Source organism: Suricata suricatta, chromosome 4 (assembly GCF_006229205.1).
Source record: "Suricata suricatta isolate VVHF042 chromosome 4, meerkat_22Aug2017_6uvM2_HiC, whole genome shotgun sequence".
NCBI classification, from domain to species: domain Eukaryota; kingdom Metazoa; phylum Chordata; class Mammalia; order Carnivora; family Herpestidae; genus Suricata; species Suricata suricatta.
Window position 1 is genome coordinate 55,106,661 of NC_043703.1, and position 19,088 is coordinate 55,125,748.

The 19,088-nt window shown below is 38.6% G+C and overlaps 1 protein-coding gene across 3 annotated transcripts in view; it reads left to right on the forward strand.

Annotated features, from left to right (window-relative positions):
• LRCH1 (leucine rich repeats and calponin homology domain containing 1) overlaps positions 1–19,088 on the forward strand; it is a 157,382-nt gene that overhangs the window by 45,370 nt on the left and 92,924 nt on the right. For all 3 annotated transcript variants that reach the window (XM_029936738.1, XM_029936739.1, XM_029936737.1), the window contains exon 2: positions 9,975–10,119. In XM_029936738.1, the coding sequence (XP_029792598.1) occupies positions 9,975–10,119 (145 nt within the window). The remainder of the gene's footprint in view (positions 1–9,974; positions 10,120–19,088) is intronic.

Sequence of the window (19,088 nt, forward strand, 5' to 3'; positions counted from 1 at the left end):
TACGCAGCTGAGTGCTGTGACCAGGATTTGAACTCAAGCTGTCTGACCTCCATTCATTCAATGGATGTTTATTAAGCCCTTACTGTATACCAGTGAACAATGCAAAATCCCAGCCTTCGCAGGACTTCCCATTCTAGTAGGGGAGAGCAAACCTTAGTAACCCAAATACAAGAATAAATGGTCTGTTGTGTTAAAGGTTATCTGAGTACTAAGGAAAGAGGAAAATGTAGATCAGAGCAAGGAGCTTAAGGCAGAGCTGTTGAAACTGTAAATAGGTGGTCAGGGAAGACTCATGGCTCATACTGAGGAATTATTTACCTCCTCTCGACTGTTTGATAAGATTTTTTTGTTGTTGGTCTCTTGGAGATGTAGCCTGAGATTTTGACAGACTCCCTCTAAACATTTATGTACTCGCTTATTATGTCTGTCCGTTTAGCGCTGGAAGTGCTAGGTGATTTCATCTCCAGAGTCAAGGATGAGTCAGCCCAGAGGCTCCGCTTCACTGCCGGGATTTCCACCTGTGCAGGTGCCCTGGGAGGACCCCCATGAGGTGCCGAGTCATGAGGCAGGGTGGGGTGTCAGTGCTGAGGGAAAGGCTGAAGTGAGGGGCAGTCAGATGCCACATTGTGGGGCAGAGGGAGGAAGTTCAGGAGGACAGAAAGATGTAACTGAGATTTTTTTTTTTAATGTTTATTTATTTATTTTGAGGTGGGGGCAATCGGGAGGGGCAGAGAACGGAGAAGAGAGAATCTTGAGCAGGCTCTGTACCATCAGCACAGAGCCTGATGCGGGTCTCGATCTCAGAAACCTAGATATCATGACCTGAGCTGAAACCAAGAGTCAGACACTTAGCCAAGTGAGCCACGCAGGCGCCCCTAGCTGAGATTCTTCTGAAGAGACCCCTGCCTGCCTAGGTGCAAGGGGCTCTGGATTGTCCACTGAGGGCAGGTGGTCCCAGACCAAGTTTCCACCTAAGGACTGTGTTTACACTGCGGTCCCAGGAGCAACCAAGCAGGCGGGTGGAGACGACCAGGCACAGAGCATCCCTTCTCAGTGTTAAGAAAATAATAGGTCCCATGCTTTAGCTGGCAGGTCCGGAGATTAGATTTATATATGAAGGACCCGTTTCACCCAGTTATTGAAATATCATAATTCGTGCTAACATTCCAAGATTGAACTCTCATGATGACATGTTTATTGTTCAGCTTGAAAAATATATCTCGTATGGTCTTGGCTGGAACTAGACACGATTTTAACATCCAAGCTTAGGCCTTTTCTTCCAACCGGAATGTAAGACGTTGCAAATGAGGCTCGCGGCTGTACTGGTCCGTCGCGGCCCTGGCACATGGCTGTTGTGGCTGTAAGTCAGGATGTTGTTGCTGGAGGTTGGCCTCATCCCGCGCCTCCTGAGGCACCACTTTCCTTTTTTATACAAAAACAACATCGTGCTTCTGATGGTGCTGACTGCACACCAGATTCCATCGACTGTTTTTCTACCCTCCCCTGCTTATTTTTATTCATTTGGCCACTTTATTTTAGGGATCTGCAAAGCTTGTGTTGGCCGCGGTGAAACTTATTGTTTTATTTCTGGCTGCACAGCTCTCGTGCCAGGGCTTCAGTGAAGAATCGGATGTGGGGAGGTCGTGGTTCTGGGCTTCCGGTTTGCTGCCCAGGAGTGTTAGTGCAGAGCCGTGGGGCTCCCCCACTCTGCCAGGCAGGGCTAGACCCCAGGGTGCATTTGCAGCAAAGGACGACCGTGTTCCCCTCGGGGTGGGAAACAGGGCACTGATGCACATGCTCTTTCTGCAGAAAATTTTTAGCATCTGGTCAAAGGTCCCTTACTTTTAGTACAGTGTTGTGGGGTCCTTTAATGTCTCCTGATTGGGCATATGAAATGGGTCTCTTAATTTAAAAAAAGAACAAGAGATTCTCATATGAACAGCCAGCTTTCCCTTTATTGTTGTCCTGTGAGGCAGAATCCGTAATATTTCAGAGCAAGGCTTTCGGGTCATACCTACAGGTTTACTTCTTACTTCATTACTTACTAGCTGTGTATCCTCAGACAACCTAACCTCTCTGGGCCTTCGGGTCCACACATAACTGAGAGTTGTAACAGCACCTGCCTCACTTGGCTGTAGTGAGAAACCAATGAGGAAAAACTTAAATTTCTGTAATGACAGTTAGTTCATAATACATAAAACTCCCAGGTCAGATTTTTGCTTCTCTAATCAAAAACTCAACTAGCTTTTGATATACTAGTGGAGAATAATTTTGAGGAATAAAAATCTAATTGACCAATAGTTAGCTCTGGATCAACTTGGGTTTCCTTTTCCAAATTAGGATTCCTGGTGAGGTACCAGTGGGCACTCCAAACTAAACCCCTCGTGGGCCCCCTTGTCTGCCCCTAGCTTAGCGCCACCTATTGGAGAGGCATGGTTTAGGGTGGGAAACTGAGGCTGAATCACCTACTCAACTGCATTTCCCCTGGAGGACAGGGGATCAGTTGGACATCCAAGGTATCCTGATGTCAGAGCCACATCCTAAAATTTATGGCCATGGGTCCCAGGCTTTAAGATTTCAAAAAACTTTCCAAGTGATTACAGTGTACCAACAAGGCTGAGAAATAACTAGGCAAATGTTTTATTTAGGAAAGTAGCCCATAAGCTCTATATATTTATAACAGTACCTCTATGTATTTATAACAGAATTAGAAAAATAAACAATAACAATTAATGCACATTCTCGTCGGTATTTATTTCTATCTTTAAAAGCTTACTTACCAGTCACTCAGACCTTACTTGGTCTTTTCGTAGCTCCAGACCCATTTGCTCCTCTGGATTTGGTTGTATTGCAAGAGAAAGATTCTAACTATCTTCTTAACACTGGCCTAGTATCTATGAGCACTTGTTTTGTCTTTCCTGGGTTGGAGAACCTTCATCGCTCCCACCTCGGTCTGTCTATAATAGTCAGTTGGACGGCCGGGCTCCTGCTTGGACCCTGCTGTCTTCTGACATAGCTCTGCCCTTTCCAAGGCCAAGTTAGCGACACTCACATCTGTGTGCATGCTGCGAACTGACTGCCCTCTTACAGATTTAATTACAGCTAAGTCCCAGATTTCATTCTTCTGTTGCTGCTCCTTCTCTTCTTCCTCTTCCTCCTTCCCCTTCCACATCTTTCCCCCTTTTCTCCTCTTCCTCCTTCTTGAAGGATCAGACCATGTTTTATTTCTTTGCTTTCGGCTAACAGGAAAGATTTTGAACAGATTTGTATGCCGTCTCCCGCTCCCCCCAGTATTTATCATTGGACTATCTACTCTAGATATCAAAGTCAAAACATCATAACCCAGACTGACTTCAGCCTTTCTGGACAGCTTTCCCAGGGGGCTTGCAGGTGCCCAAAGATACAAAAGCGACTTCTGCATTAGCCTGAGCAAAGCAGGGCAAAGTCCGTTTTTTTGCACCCTTTTTCTATCTTCCTGTAGTAAAATTAATTATGGAAATAAATGATGCTCAGAGACAAGTAGGAAAAGTGAGTCGTGTCTTTGAAAAACATCCTAAACTCTGCAGTGAACAGAGTGCTTACGTAAGTTTAGCGTAATTACCAGGTTAGGCCAGGATTTCTACTTACCAAGTTTCCTGTAGCTGTTTCCAGAATTTAGCCTGTTAGCTGAAATATTGTTTTCAGCACTGTATTTTTTGAACATCAAATTTATAGCTGTCTTCCCCTCTGGGTCCATGCACAGAACATGCTGATTTTCTTTTGTGATTGCATTTTGGACAAATGAAAATGCAGTGGGGATTAATTGCCGTATATTCCTAACAGTCTAGCCGAGGGACACAGCATGATCTTGCTGGCTTTATTCCATGGAGGAAGAGTGTGGGGAACTCAGTCAAGCCCTAGAGTTAGACATACCTACGTGTGAGTAGAATTTTTTTCTCTCTGTGCCTTTGGGCAAGTCACTTACCCTTTCTGAGCCTTCTTTCCTCAGAGGTGGGAACATTGCTCCTTGTGATGGTTTACTTATTTTTTTTTTAATTTTTTAAATTCATTTTGAGAGAGAGAGAGAGAGAGAGAGCTTGAGCAGGAAGAGGCAAAGAGATAAGGAGAGAGGGTCCCAAGCAGGTTCCAAGCTTTCATCATGGAGCCCGATGCCAGACTTAAACTCACAAAGTGCGAGATCATGACCTGAGCCGAAACCAACAGTTAGATGCTCAACTGACTGAGCCACCCAGGTGCTCCTCTTTGAGATGGTTTAAACAAGGTACCAGATATGAAACTCCAGCTATGATTTATGCTGGATCCATGATGTGCTCAGTGGTTGGTAATGTGATTTACCTAACTGGATTTTAGCTCTTTATTTTATTTATTTATTAAAAATTTTTTAAAATTTAATTTATTGTTGAGAGAGACAGAGATAGAGTGTGAGTGAGCAGGAGAAGGGCAGAGAGAGGGAAACACAGAATCGGAAACAGGTTCCAGGCTCTGAGCTGTCACCACAGAGACTGATGTGGAACTCGAACTCACAAACTACAAAGCTCATGACCTGAGCTGAAGTCAGATGCCTAACAGACTGAGCCACCCAGGCTCCCCTGGATTTTAGCTCTTTAAATATATCTTTTCCTTTTTTAACACAATCAGAACATCTTACTTTATAGTCTATTCTGGGTTTGCCTCATCTCACTTTTCAAATGATAAATTCATTAAAAAGTAAGTCTGCATGTTTTTTTAATTAAAAATTTTTTTTAAATATTTATTTATTTACTTATTTATTTTTGAGAGAGAGAGAGACAGAGTGTGATCAGAGGAGGGGCAGAGAGAGAGGGAGACACAGAATCGGAAGCAGCTCCAGGCTCCCAGCTGTTAGGACAGAGCGCATTGCGGGGCTTGAACCCACAAACTGTGAGATCATGACCTGAGCTGAAGTCAGATGCTTAACTGAGCCACCCAGGTGCTCCAGTCTGTGTGTTTTTTGTTTCTCCAGAAACCATGTACTGAGCGTATGTTGATAAATATGTCAGTAATTCATCATATGGATAGTGAACTTAAAAAAATAAGAAAGACCTTTTTTCCTGTTTTTCAGCTTTGTTTTAATTTGAACAGTGCTGATCTAGGCAACTGTTTTTCTATAGGCATTGAAAGAGTCTAAGCTGTGTGCAGATATTGTAATAAATTTTTTCCCTTTTGATGTAGAAACTGTAACACAGATTCAGTGTGCCTGGGTAAATTCTCACTAACCACGCGGATTTGGAGATCTGTTTGGGTGGCTGGCTGTGTAGGCTAGGCATGGCAGATGCCAGGTGTTTACGCCTTGTCACTTTATTTAACATTTATTTATTTTTGAGAGACAGATACATCATGAGCGGGAGAGGGGCAGAGAGAAGAAGACACAGAATCCAAAGCAGGCTCCAGGCTTTGAGCTGTCAGCACAGAGCCTGACACAGGGCTCGAACCCATGAACTGTGAGATCATGGTCTGAGCCAAGTGAGATGCATAACGGACTGAGCCACCAAGGCGCCCCATATTTAAAATAGTTGTTGAGGCATTCAACTTGATAGTATCATTCTAGCAGTTCTCAGGAAAGGTAACATTTTGAATGTAAACTGAAACCTCAGTAAAAATTTGAGTCGAATCTGAAGGAAAAAGCACATAAAAGTTTTCTGGGCAAATTTCCAGCCTCAGGGCACTTGAACATTGGCATGTCTTGTAAAGAGTTTCAGGAAGGAAGAATGCAAGAGACTTCCAGAATTTTTTTTTAATTTCGATTTTTAAACATTTGTGAAAAGAAGCTTGTCCCTATATTTCCCTTAATTAAGAGCATGGGGCTTCGAGATTTGATCTGGCTTCTTAAATCTCTTTTCAAATGAAACAAAATTCTGTGTGCAGAGAAGGAATAAGAATGTTGGTAGAGGGGTGCCTGGGTGGCTCAGTCAGTTAAGCGTCCGACTCTTGGTCACACCTCAAGTCATGATCTCACAGTTTGCGAGCTGGGGCCCTGCATCGGGCTCTGCACGGTCAGTGTAGAGCCTGCTTGGGATTCTCGCTCGCTCCCTCTCTCTCTGGCCCTCCCCTGCTAATACTTTCTCTCTCTCTCAAAATAAATAAAAAACTTGAAAAACAATACAGTGTTGGTAGGAAGTTATATACGTGTATGCATACACAGGTACATGTATATAAACCCATATGTGTATACAAACATGTTTGTATATATACACACATCTGTATATATGCATAATCATGTATCTGTGTATATATCACATATTATATATGTATATGTTGAATTCATTTCTATATGTAAAATCAAATAAGCAATGCATTCACGTTTCTAAAGCCCCAGCAAGGTATGCAGTGGGGATGGACTCTCCCTCCCCCACCCCTGTCCTCTGAACAAGAAATGCTTTCTCCAGAAATAGCTGCTTCTGCCAGTTTCTTCTGCAGCTTCCAGAGATGATCTCTGTATACTTAAACAGCTATGTAAATATTCCTTTACAAGCACAAATACTATATATACTCTTCTGTACCAGGCTTTAAAAAAAAATGTAGACTATGTCTGAGAGATTGTAACAGATCAGCACAAATAAACCTGTTCATTTTAAGGACTGCATAATATCAGCACTTCATTATGGAATATAATATTTACTATTACATTACACCACATGAAATATTAACATTATGTTAATATTTATGGTTGATTTAATTTTAGTTTCATTTCTATTTATTAATAGCATATTAATATATAACTGGGCCTGCACTGATATTTAACGTGCTCTCTATCTTTTGCTCTTTCCAACCATGCTAAAAAATGTCATTTGCCCACATGTGAGTTTATCTGTAGGTGAGAAAGATATCTCGGTTGAACAAGGTGTGTACATTTGTAATTTTGATCGGTTTTGCTAAGATGGTCTTCATTTACATCAAGTCCTCAGCATTGTAATGTGTTTATCAAGCTATTTGATACTTACTAGTCTCCTAGGTGAGAAATATCCCATGTGGCTGTGATTTACATTGCTCTCATTTGAGTCAGGTTGATCATTTTTTCATACGCTTAAGAGCCATTTATATTTCCTTTTTCTGTGAGCCATCTGTTCATTTCTTTTCCCTCCTTCCCGCCTTCCTTCCCACCTGCCTGCCTTCCTTCCTTCCTTCCTTCCTTCCTTCCTTCCTTCCTTCCTTCCCTTCTTTCTTCCCACCTTCCTTCCCTCCTTCCTTTTATTTTTTCAGAGTTTCAGATTATCATTGACTGTAGAAACTCTTTATATGTATAAAAAATTAGCCTATCGGGTTTATGAATTGTAAGACTTCCCACCGTACCCCCATTCCTTGACTGTCATTTATGTTTTTGGTGGAATTTTCATTTGTTTTAAAATGCCATAAATTTTCTTTTTGTGTGTTGATTCGTCAATCTTGCATTGTGGCATTCATAGGAAGGCTTTCTCCATTCTAAGACCATAAACACAAACTTCCCATGTGTTGTTCTAGTGCTGTTATGGCTTCACCTTTTAAAGTTAATCATTTAATTCATCTAGGATTTATTGAGATGAAAGGAGTGAAATTGGCCCTTCTTTGTTTCAGGTGGCTATCCAGGTTTCTCAAACTGTTTACTGACACTCCTCTTTTCCCTATTGACCTGAAAGGCCACCTTTACTGCACACTTGATTTCCATATGTGTCTTTGACCTATTTGTAATTTGTCCCCTTGACCTTCCCACCTGCCCATCACATTGCCTTAGGACGTGTCTGCTTGTGTCTGGGGAGCTGGTGCCGCTCAGCGCGCCTTCTGTTTTGAGAGATACCTTGCTATTTTTGCGTTGTTATTTTACCATAAGAACTTTAAAGTCAACTTGTATAACTACTTCAGCAAAAAGTACATATTGTAGAAGTATATTTTTTGTAATTGGGAGTTTATTCCATTATATATGTTTAACTTGGAGAGAACTGACACTTTTTTGATGTTGTCTTATTTAATATCAGGAAACATCTTTTCAATTATAACCTTTCTTTTTTATTGCATAGCATTTCAAAGTTTTCTTCATATAAACCTTGCATATTTCTTCAGATTTCCTAGGTGTTTTACTCTTATTATAATAAATTAGATTTCTTGTGTTGTGTCATTTTGCGTATGTGTGTTTTGTGTGTGTGTGTGGGGGCTGTTTTTCAGTATACTCATTTTCTACCCTGTACCTTTTTAACATCTGAAATAGTTTTTCTGTTGCTATTTTTGGGTTTCTGGGAAAACAGTCATATTCTTTGTAAATAATGATAATTTTACCTCTTTGTTTCCAATTTTGCTTCTTTTTGTTCCTTATCCATGTCTTTGGCTAGTATCTCTTGAACAGTAGTAAGTTGTAATAGTGGTAGTGCTGTCTTGTCTTGATTTTACTGGTAATATTTCAAGTAGTTCAAGGTTTGCAATAAATAAAAGAATTTTCTCTCTCTCTCTCTCTTTCTCTCTCTCTCTCTTGTGTGTGTGTGTGTGTGTGTGTGTGTGTGTGTAATTATGTAAGGAAATAGCCAACTGCTCTTTTATTAGGTGATTGCATTTAGAATGAATATAAATTTTCTAAAACAATGTTCTCATTTATGGTGATGTTGTCCCAGTTGGTCAAGTTGCTAGAGATCACTTCACATAGGTCAGTTTTATGATACAGAAGATATACTTCAATAAAGTAGTTTTTGAAAAAGAATAAATGCAGTATTTTACTAATACCTGTAAAGTGTCTATAGAGGTGATTATATGCTATTTTTCTTTTACTTTTTTTTTTTTACTGCTTAGTTCTGCTTGCTAATTTTTAAATTTAGGATTTACATCAGTAGTTAGGAAGAGAGATTCTTAAAGAGTTTCTTTTCTGGGTACTTTGTTAGGTGTTGGTATCAATATTATGCTTTACTGTTCAAATAAGTATTTAGAAACCTTCCTTCTTTTACCTTGCATGGAATAGTTTAAATATAATCAGAATTGTCCCTTTAAACCTACTTAGAATTCACCTCTGAAGCCATCTGGGCCTGTTTTTGTTTATTTATGTATTTATTTCTTGGCAGGTTAGTCAGGAGAGTAGCCCTTTGACTCCTATTTCTTTGTAGTATTGACTTTTTAATTTTTTTTAATGGAGTGTGATTTTTTAAGTATATATGATATATTATTTAATAAACATCTTGAGTTCGTACTGATTGAGTCCTTCCTCAGCTCAGACTGATTGAGATGACTGATGTTGAGTTAGAGTTTTCAAGAGTGGTAACTCTTTTCTTATATTTGGTTATGTCTACCATTCCCATGTTTATACTTCAAGGAGTGTTCCACATTTTTGTCATTGAGATGGTAGTATGGTAAGCCACTACTCTGTAGCCCACCATTAGTCTGGTCTTTGGTGTACTTGCCCAAGAGAGCTCCGTTTTATTGCTGGTCATGTGGCAGACACAATGCCTGTCCCTAAGAGAGACACAGTTGATTTATCTTGGTCTTACATATCACAGGTACTCAGTGTTTCTAGTGAGTGAAACACTTATTTAGTATCTGCTATGTGTGTGTTTGCAGAGGATATGAAGACATGTTCCAAGAGACAGTATAGGTTATGAATAAAAAATTGAATTAAATAAATTAAATATTAAATATTCAGATATGTTAAAGGATACAGCTTTCATGCTTACCTAGAGGAGAATGACTTTGAAATAATTTTCAGACATAATGGAAAGTAAGTTGCTGATTCAATTACCCTTCTCTCTGGCCTGAATTTACAACTTAATATAAAAAGCTAAAACTGTTGCAACAATATTTTTGCTTTTCCATATAAGTTGGGTAATATGCCAGGAGAGGGAAATCAACCCTGGAGTAACAGCACTGCAAAAAATGAAAATGCTGACCTAAATTTTGCTTATGTTTATTTTAAAACATGTTAAGGAAAAAAAGGTATTGATTAGTTGATCATTGTATTTGATTATGTTGAAGATTTATTGACAAAATATTCTTTCCTTTTTTCATAGATTTATCTAAAAACAGACTGGTCGAAGTCCCAATGGAATTGTGCCATTTTGTATCACTGGAAATTCTTAATCTGTACCATAATTGCATCAGAGTCATTCCTGAGGCCATCATGAATCTGCAGATGCTGACTTACTTAAACTTAAGGTAGGTTGACTATAAAGATTGTAATCAAATTCACAGAAAAAGAACCCTACATAATTATGCTTTCATTTCTCTCAGGATTTTTTCTTTGCAATTCCTGATCATGTTTTGAAGCAAATCATTCAAGAATATTTTATGAACTACCTCTCATAGTAGATGTGTAGTGCCATTAAAACTGGCTTTGGTAGGCTTCTCTGAATGTCAGTATGATGAGTATTTGTGCTGAGTTTTCCTACAGTAATTTATAGGGCAGCATTTATGCTTTTTGTCTCTTTGGTGCTTGATATATTGTCTTTGGGTATTGTTGTAGTTTTTGGAGGAGGTAGGCTAAAGGAAATGAAAAAAGAACTTGGGGATTTTGACACATTGGGGCCCTGCTGGTCTTTGGGAGTTTTTGTACCTTTGGATTTGCTATGTAGTACTGTCTGAGCCTGTTCCCTTTCGGCCACCTGAGGAAATTCAAGAGCATTCAGCAACCCCAGCAAGATATAAAGTTTGTTGTCTTTGTAACCCCATTCAGTTAGGTCAGGGTTTGCTGAGGACAGGTTGGTGGTCTGTGTTGATTCTCTGATAACGCACAGCACAGTGTAACATATTAATGCTCCTGAGTAGCCCCAAAGTTAAGAAAATAAACTACCATAAGGCTTCAGTTTTAGTCTTTGTGCTGTGACTGTAAACTGCTGTGGCCAGATTATGGCTCCTTATTTCCTAAATCCTTGACTCATACAGGATATCAGGAGAGAGACAGGAGCTGTTATATCAAATCTATCTCTGCTATAAAAGCAAGGTCCCAAAGTTCACACCTGAGCAAAGCCTCCACTTGGGTCAGTGGCATTATCTTGGTGTGTAAAGAGCAGCACCTAATTAGCAAGGCTTGTGCTGTGTAACAAACATACCAAACTTTAAAGTGCAAAATTCCCAATGAGCTAGATACAGCATTAACTTGTGATAGATAATAATGTCCATTACTATTTAGGTTTTATTTATTTATTTATTTATTATTATTTTTTTTTTTTTGCTGGCCACTGAGAATTGGGATCTTCTCTTGCTTTCTTTACTGTCAAAAGTGGGTTGCATTTCATTGCGTGTGCATATCCTCCTTGGGAGTGAAAAAAAGTCCTAATCGTGTTTTTAAGTGGCCTTTACTACTTTTTTGGTAAATGAGATGTAAATTACTATTAGTATTATCTCCAGAGACTCATGTAGCTTACTTTCACTTCTCCGGGTTTCTAGTTCATCTGACCATTTTGAGTTTTTTTGAATAAGACAGTCTAAACTATTTCTGTAACAACAGAATGTATTACCTTGGAATTGCCAGGTAGAGCCAATATAGTGGTGTCTATAGTGATTGGTTCACTATTTTCCTGAAACATCTGCTAATTCTAATATGCAGGAGGAAATATCCCAAGACCAAATGCAGTTGGTGTGTTCACTTTATTTACCTGTATCTGTCCCGCTCTGACATTTTTATATCCAGTAGTGCTACATGTAACAAGTAACGATATTTAGCTTTGCACTGTTACACTAAGTTCATATACAATGAGAAACTTTTGGGTACAGATGACATAACTCTTCTGGGATAATAAAAACTATAAAATTCTATAAACCTAAGATAATCTGATCTTTAGCTTTACATTTTATTTATTTAAAACCTGTTTTAATGTTTATTTTTGAGAGGGAGAGAGATACAGAGTGAGTGGGAGAGGGGCAGAAAGAGAGAGAGGGAAACACAAAATCTGAAGCAGGTTCCAGGCTCTGAGCTGTCAGCACAGAGCCTGATGTAGGACTCGAACTCATGAACTGTGAGATCATGACCTGAGATGTAATTGGATGCTTAACCAACTGAGCCACTCAGGAGCCTCATATTAGGTTTTAAAAGCATTGATATAATCGGTTTTGGTTTGATGATTTTCATGTCGAGCTTAGTTGAGCGTTGATAACATAGCTGTCTTCAGATGATAGAATGGATGCATTGAAGTATGGATCTCAGGATACTTTAAGGCAAGAACAGAGTCATCGAGACTGATGATGCTGATGAGGAACCACGTAGGTATATTGAAGTTTTGTGGTGAATTCCTAGATAATAGGAAGAAGAAAGAAATAAAGGGATTGTTGAATAGCCAACTCTTTAAATATTGTTTTCTTATCTGCTTAATTTCTCATTTGCCTCTATCCTTTTTCCTTTTTATATTGCTCACATCTCTGTGCTTTAATACCTAATATATAGTGTTGAATCTTCACTTTTTAAAGGAATTGATTGCTTCATGGAGAAAAATAAAAAGTATGTCTCTTATTTTTTAGAGATGTTATATCAGGGTATATGAAAAATGTGTGCACATCCTCTAGACTCTTTGAAAGTCAGATCCTGTGTGTGTGTACACATATATGTAATTATTATATATAATATATATGTAATTATTTTTTATATGTATATGTAGTTATTTTTGATGCCTTCTTTTAAATTTACTTCATGAGTATAAATGTGTAACATAAAGAAATAACATAGGGGGAGCTTTAAAGTGACCAGGAAGATTATCCTCTTGTTCAGTTATAGAGTCTTTAATTCCCAGTTTATTGGGTTTAGTTGGAATATGTCTTCTAAGAATTGGACCATTTACAATTGAGCTATTTCTCTGTTTGATTGTGATTTGAGGTACAGTGTTATATTTGCCTAAAAGATTTATTTATAACTTGTAAAATAGTAGATGACTGTCACCCCTGTTTAATGGCACATATATTATAATGTCTGGAAAATACCAGTGGCATCTAGTGAAGTCATTCTCTCGTCTACGATGTTGCGTGGTGTCATCGCACGACAGTGTCGTCTGTGAGTCCTCCCTGTGCTCAAACTCCCACTCCACTCGCGGCCGCCCTCAAGCTGCTATCCAGGAGGACATTGAGAATATCCTGCTTCTGTGTGGTCGTGATCTATGTCCCTTCCACGATGTCCAGGATTGGGCGCTGTGGCCTTTTCAGCTACCCCTCATGAAAATTAAGTCCATGAAATAAAATAAAATTTATTTCTTTTTGGGTTTGGTGAAGGGACCTGGTGGGCTCCTGTTGACGTTAGCCTTTGGAAGAGAGGCTGCCAATCTGTGCACTTAAAAAAGAAGCAAGGGACTCAGGAAGCTGCAGATACACTGCCTTGTAGAAGAACTGAGTTGTCTTCAGTGTGTGTGTGTGTGTGTGTGTGTGTGAGAGAGAGAGAGAGAGAGAGAAATGGGGTATTATGCCAAAGAAAGAAGATTATATTCTAGACAGAATATATCATCAAATCATGGCATCATCACCAATTCAGAGGTACCAGAGAAATCTGTATAAATTCCAGAAAATTTATAAAGAAAAACTGTAAATTGCTTTAGGGTACTTACTTATTGTAGACTCTGTCAACTGTAGCATGTTCTGAAGCAGCTTCAGCAAGTAGGCAAGTTCATTGGGCTTTACAAATCAGTGCCTGAAACTGCTTCCTCTTCCATGATGCTCAGGGGTTTTTCCTCTTACTTCTATTAACCACGAATAAAGAGCTGTTTAGATCAAACAGTGTAGAGACACTGCTTTTCAATTTTTCAGAGATTTCATGGCTTTATACTTAAAGGTAAACATGGTATCACTCTATTTTTTATTTTTTCTCTTTTTTAATAAATCACATGTAGAACTCACCAGTTTTGTATGGTTTCAAAGTAGGAGAAATGCCATATGAAGCTACTTTGAATTGATGGGAAACATTCCAAATTGATCACACCCAATGGAATATATTGGGTATTTCAGCAGAGGAAACAGTCATAAATATTTGATGGTGATGGTTGGTGATGATGACAATGAAGATGTGGGGAGGGGTGCCCCCCATTGCCTACACAGCTTCTTGGCTGGCGGGATCTCTCAGAGATGTTATCTTTAGGTGTCAAATGACTGCTTAGTACCAGAAACCCAAATCTTGTCTTAGGCTTGAGATGGGTGTAATTAGCACATGCAAAATAAAACACTTCCCTGTGAAATACAATGAAAAACACTTCAGTGTTTTCCCACATGATAGAAATGTCAGATCCATGGAAAATATTAATTTATTGCTGTTTATGTAGCCTGTGTTTGAAGGCTCTGGGCTTTTCATCTTTGCTTCTTGGTGTTGACAACAAAAGGTTATGTTAGTTTAGTGTAGGTGCCACTGGTTTCTTCCTGTTATAAAGTGTCTTAACTCCAGAAATGTAGCCAAGAACAATAAAAATGATTAAGCAGGACCTGTTTCTATAGAGGAACAAACACTTTGAACCTGAACTACACAGGAAAGCCTTTCAAAGTTGAAACTCTATTTTAAGGTTCTGGAAAGGTTGTTGATGAGACCCGTGGAGAAACTGTACCTTAGGGAAAATAGAACAGCCCAGACTAGCAAAACGCTTGGCATCAGAGGGGTGTTATGAATCTAAGAATAAGGACTTTAGCTTAAAAGTTTCGTCTCAGAGAGGTTCAGGAATAGAAGCTGCCAGAAAATGAAAGTTCTTTACCACATGTGATCCTGTTGCTTCCAGAACTCTTGGTGAGTGGTTTTGCTTTCTGAGGGTGAGACCCAGATCAGGAGCTGGTTTCTTCATCAGAAGCCCCCACCTCTGCCAGTCCATTTAGGTGTAGTTTCTGAGGCATTGCCTGTGAAGCAAAGGGCAGTGTCTTGAACAAACTGTTATCACGCCGTAAAAGGAATCTGTTTTGGATGCTTTTTCTGAAGCCTGGCATCCTTTTTGGCTGCTAAACAATGTGCAAAAAGAGCCAATTTCCTGATGGCCATATAACCTGTATTCCTACATTCCTTTGGTGGGGAGTTTTGGGGGAAGTCCTTCTGAGAAATAATCTTTAATCCTGAGAATGTCTCACTGTTTGAAGCATCTTGCGTGCTAGGATTGCGTTAGCACAGATTGTATATTTTTGTTGTGAACTTAACTGTTTGTTCCTAAGAATTTGAATTTTATGCCTAAGAAATGTACCCTCTCCTTGCACTGACATTTCTGAAGAAGGTCTCAATTGTAAGGTAGCGTTTATTCTTTCTAGAAACTGGGAAAATTGATGGTGTCTTCCTAAACTGAAAAAGGGGAGGAAATTTGTTCAATTCAAGACAAGATGTATCGGGGCCCCTGGGCGACTCAGTCGGTTAAGGGTCCGACTTCGGCTCAGGTAATGATCTCGTGGTTCATGGGTTCGAGCCCCCCACCAGGCTCTGTGCTGACAGGTAGCTCAGAGCCTGGAGCCTGTCTTCGGATTCTGAGTCTCCCTCTCTCTCTGACCCTCCCCTGTTCACACTGTCTCTCTCTCTCTCAAACATAAATAAAAACATTTTAAAAATGAATAAAAAAAAAGACAAGCGTGTATCCCAGATCCTTTTATGAAGGTCTTATTTTATTTTCAAAGGGAAAATTGAGCTATTTTGGGATTGACCTTTGGTAGCTAGGTTGTGTTCTATCAAACCACAGATCAGCAGGAAGATACCAAAACACAGCAAACCATGCTGGGATTTGGAAACATTATCTTAAAATTTGCGACTGTTTTTTGTAGAATGCTAGAGTTGGAAATGGCCACTAGACTCATCAGTTGCATGACCAATGGTGTATGGGTTAAGCTTTGTCTTCTCTAGTGTACTCACTGGGCATTTGTTTATAAGGCAGAACCTAGAGACAGTGGTCCCTAAGATTTTTAACATATTTATGTATTGCAGGGCCAATAAAATTATGTACATTGGCATTGGTGGCTGTCAGGCTTTATTAAGGGTGAATGAGTTAATAGGATATTTCTTATCAGATTCTATTCCTTTTAGTATAGTTCATACTTGGCAAGACTTCCAAAGAGGATTTTTCCATTATACATGTCACCTGATAACAGATGTTGTTTTAGATCAGTGTTTGTATTAAACAGGAACAGAGAGACACAAAAGGGACATTATGGCTTTGATGGCTAGAGCACTGTCAGAATGTGTTGATTTTGTTTTCAGTTCTGCTTCTCATCTTTATCAAATTTTTAAGACCTTTGTGCTGCAGATTTTCCCTCCAAAAATGGTGTAAATACCCAGGGCTAATTCATTATATAGATTTTTGCATATAGTAGTTCTCAGTTTTCTTCTGCAAGTCAAAATGAACAAGATGTAAATTCCATTTATTTTTCTAATTAGACAGATAAAAACCCTCTGAAACATTGCCATTTCATCACTAATCAGCTTATTATGTTTCTTCTAAGAACATTGCAGTTTGCCAAGTCTTGTATAAGAAGCGCCGTCGTCAAGAAGGGGGAAGGAGAAAGGGCGTGTGTACACAGGAGGAGGGTGTGGGGTTTTGGAATAACCTTCCTCATCGTCATTGCCATCCTGCTCGCCATCATCATCACCCTCGTCACCTCTTAGTAGCAGATAGGATTTAGCTGTTAACACCAGCATATTTGGGTCCGTCGACAATCCTTTACTTTAGGTAGGAAGTAGGTAGGAAGTAGGTAGGAAGTAGGAAAGTGATTTATCTCCCAGCCACACTGGTTCATAAATAAGAATAATAGAAATTAGTGGAATTTAAATATTTAAATAAAGGAGGGCTTTTGTAATTTTACACATTTCTACTGTATCTGTAGTTGGTGTGCCTTTCTAATTCCTACTACTGTGAGTTTGTGTTCCTTTATTCCTTTTTTAGAAGTCTGTCTGTTTGGATTGTGTATTTTTTTGTTAGGTCAGCTTTTAATTTTGTGACCAACGTTTTGGGTTTTTATCTTCTATTTTATTAGTTTCTAATTTTTATCTATCATATTTCCATCTCTATTTTCTTAGTTGTTTTTTTTTTAATTTCTGGAGGTTAGGATACATAGTTCATTAATCTCATGGGAGCATTTAAGGTTATGAATTTCCCTATGTCTTGCTTTAGCTGATTCTTAAAAGTTGTGATGTGCGGTATTTTTTAAATCACTCTGAAAACCTTTCTAATTTTCAATATGATTTCTTTGACCCATGCATTTGCTATAGAATAGATTCTTACAGTTACCTTCTAAAATTGATTGTTAATGTTATTGCATTGTGTTTAGAGAATATTTTGTCTGATATTGATTCTTTACGTGGGTTGGGATTTGCTTTATAGCCTATGCATTGTTGATTTTATAACTATTCCATGTATGTTTAGAAATTATGTATGTCCTCTAAGTGTTATATGTAGGTTCTAGTAAATCCATTAAGTATGAGACTCTTATCATCTTTACCCTAACAAGTTTTGCCTGTTTAATGTATCTCTGTAAGTGAGAGATGTGCCCAACTTCAAAAGTGTATGTCTTTTTTGCAAGTTTTATCATTGTGTAGTGATGCACTTTGTCCCTAGAATGCTTTTTTTGACTTACAGTCTATTGTATATGAAGTTACTACTTAATACATCTTAAGCTTTCTTTTGGTGTATTTTGCTCAGATGTATGTTTTCACTTCCTTATTTTCAACCTTTCAACCTTAATTTAGGTGTGTATGTGCATTTATAGTTTTCTTCTTATTTTGTATTTTGTCAAGATTATCTTTGCTTTTTTTCCCAGCCATTTCCTACCTTCTGTTGAATATTTCCAGTTTTATTTATTCTAATTTTTTCCTTCCTCTGGTTTAGAAGTTTGTCATTCATGATATCTTTATACTTTTCTTTTTTGTCCTTGACGGAATGTATTAAATAAGCAAACACCACCAACAAGCAAAACAAGTACTACAATGTAAAAATATTAAAAGAATGAAAACCTTCTCACATGCATAAATGAAAGATTGCACACAAAGAACTCACATCTTTTCAAGCTTCAATAGTAAATATTCTGCTATGTGTTAAATACTGCATGCTTTGCCCAAGCTGAGATGAAACCACATCATAAATCAATAATGCATTTTGCATTTTCTTTCATTATCTACTCAAAGTCATGCCTACTGCACCTCTAAACATTTCATTAAATCCAATGATACAGCAAACACTCCCAAAATAAACTTAGATTGTATTGCAGTTTCACTTAACAGTATATAAGATGTTGTGTTGTGACAGGTATCAATTATCCATTAGATACTGAATCAGTTTTTCTTAAGCACTACTAACTGCTTGCTTTTCTTGAAGCTAGATCATTCTGAAAATTTCCTGTTAGACCTATGAATGCGAACATATGGTTTCTGTCCTTCTCTGCCTGACTTATTTCGCTTAGCATGACACCCTCAAGGTCTATCCACTTTCCTACAAATGGCCATATTTCATTCTTTCTCATTGCCATGTAGTACTCCATTGTGTATATATACCACATCTTCTTGATCCACTCATCAGGTGATGGGCATTTAGGCTTTTTTCATGTTATGGCTATTGTTGACATTACTGCTATGAACATTGGAGTACATGTGCTCCTATGTATCAGCACTTCTGTATCCCTCAGGTAAATCCCTAGCAGTGTTATTGCTGGGTCATGGGGGAGTTCTATGGGCAGTAACAAGAGATGAAGAAGGACATTATATAATAATTACAGGATCTCTCCATCAGGAAGAGCTAACAATTATAAATATCTATGCACCAAATTTCAGAGCACCCAAATACATAAAACAATTAATAGAAAGAAACAATCTTATTGACAAAAATGTGCTAATTTGCAGGGGACTTTAATACTCCACTGACAACAATGGATAGATCAACCAAACAGAAAATCACTAAAGAAACAATGGACCTGAACGACACATTGGAGCAGATGGAACTGATAGATATATTTAGAACTCTGCATCCTCAAGATAGGAAATTCACCTTCTTCTCGAGTGCACATGGCACATTCTCCAAGATTGATCACATGCTGGGGCATAAAGCAGCCCTCCATAAGTATAAACGAATAGAGATCATACCATGCACACTTTCAGATCACAATGCTATGAAACTTGAAATTAATCACAGGAAAAAGTCTGGAAAACCTCCCAAAATGTGGAGGCTAAAAACCACCCTACTAAAGAATGATTGCGTTAATCAGGCAATCAG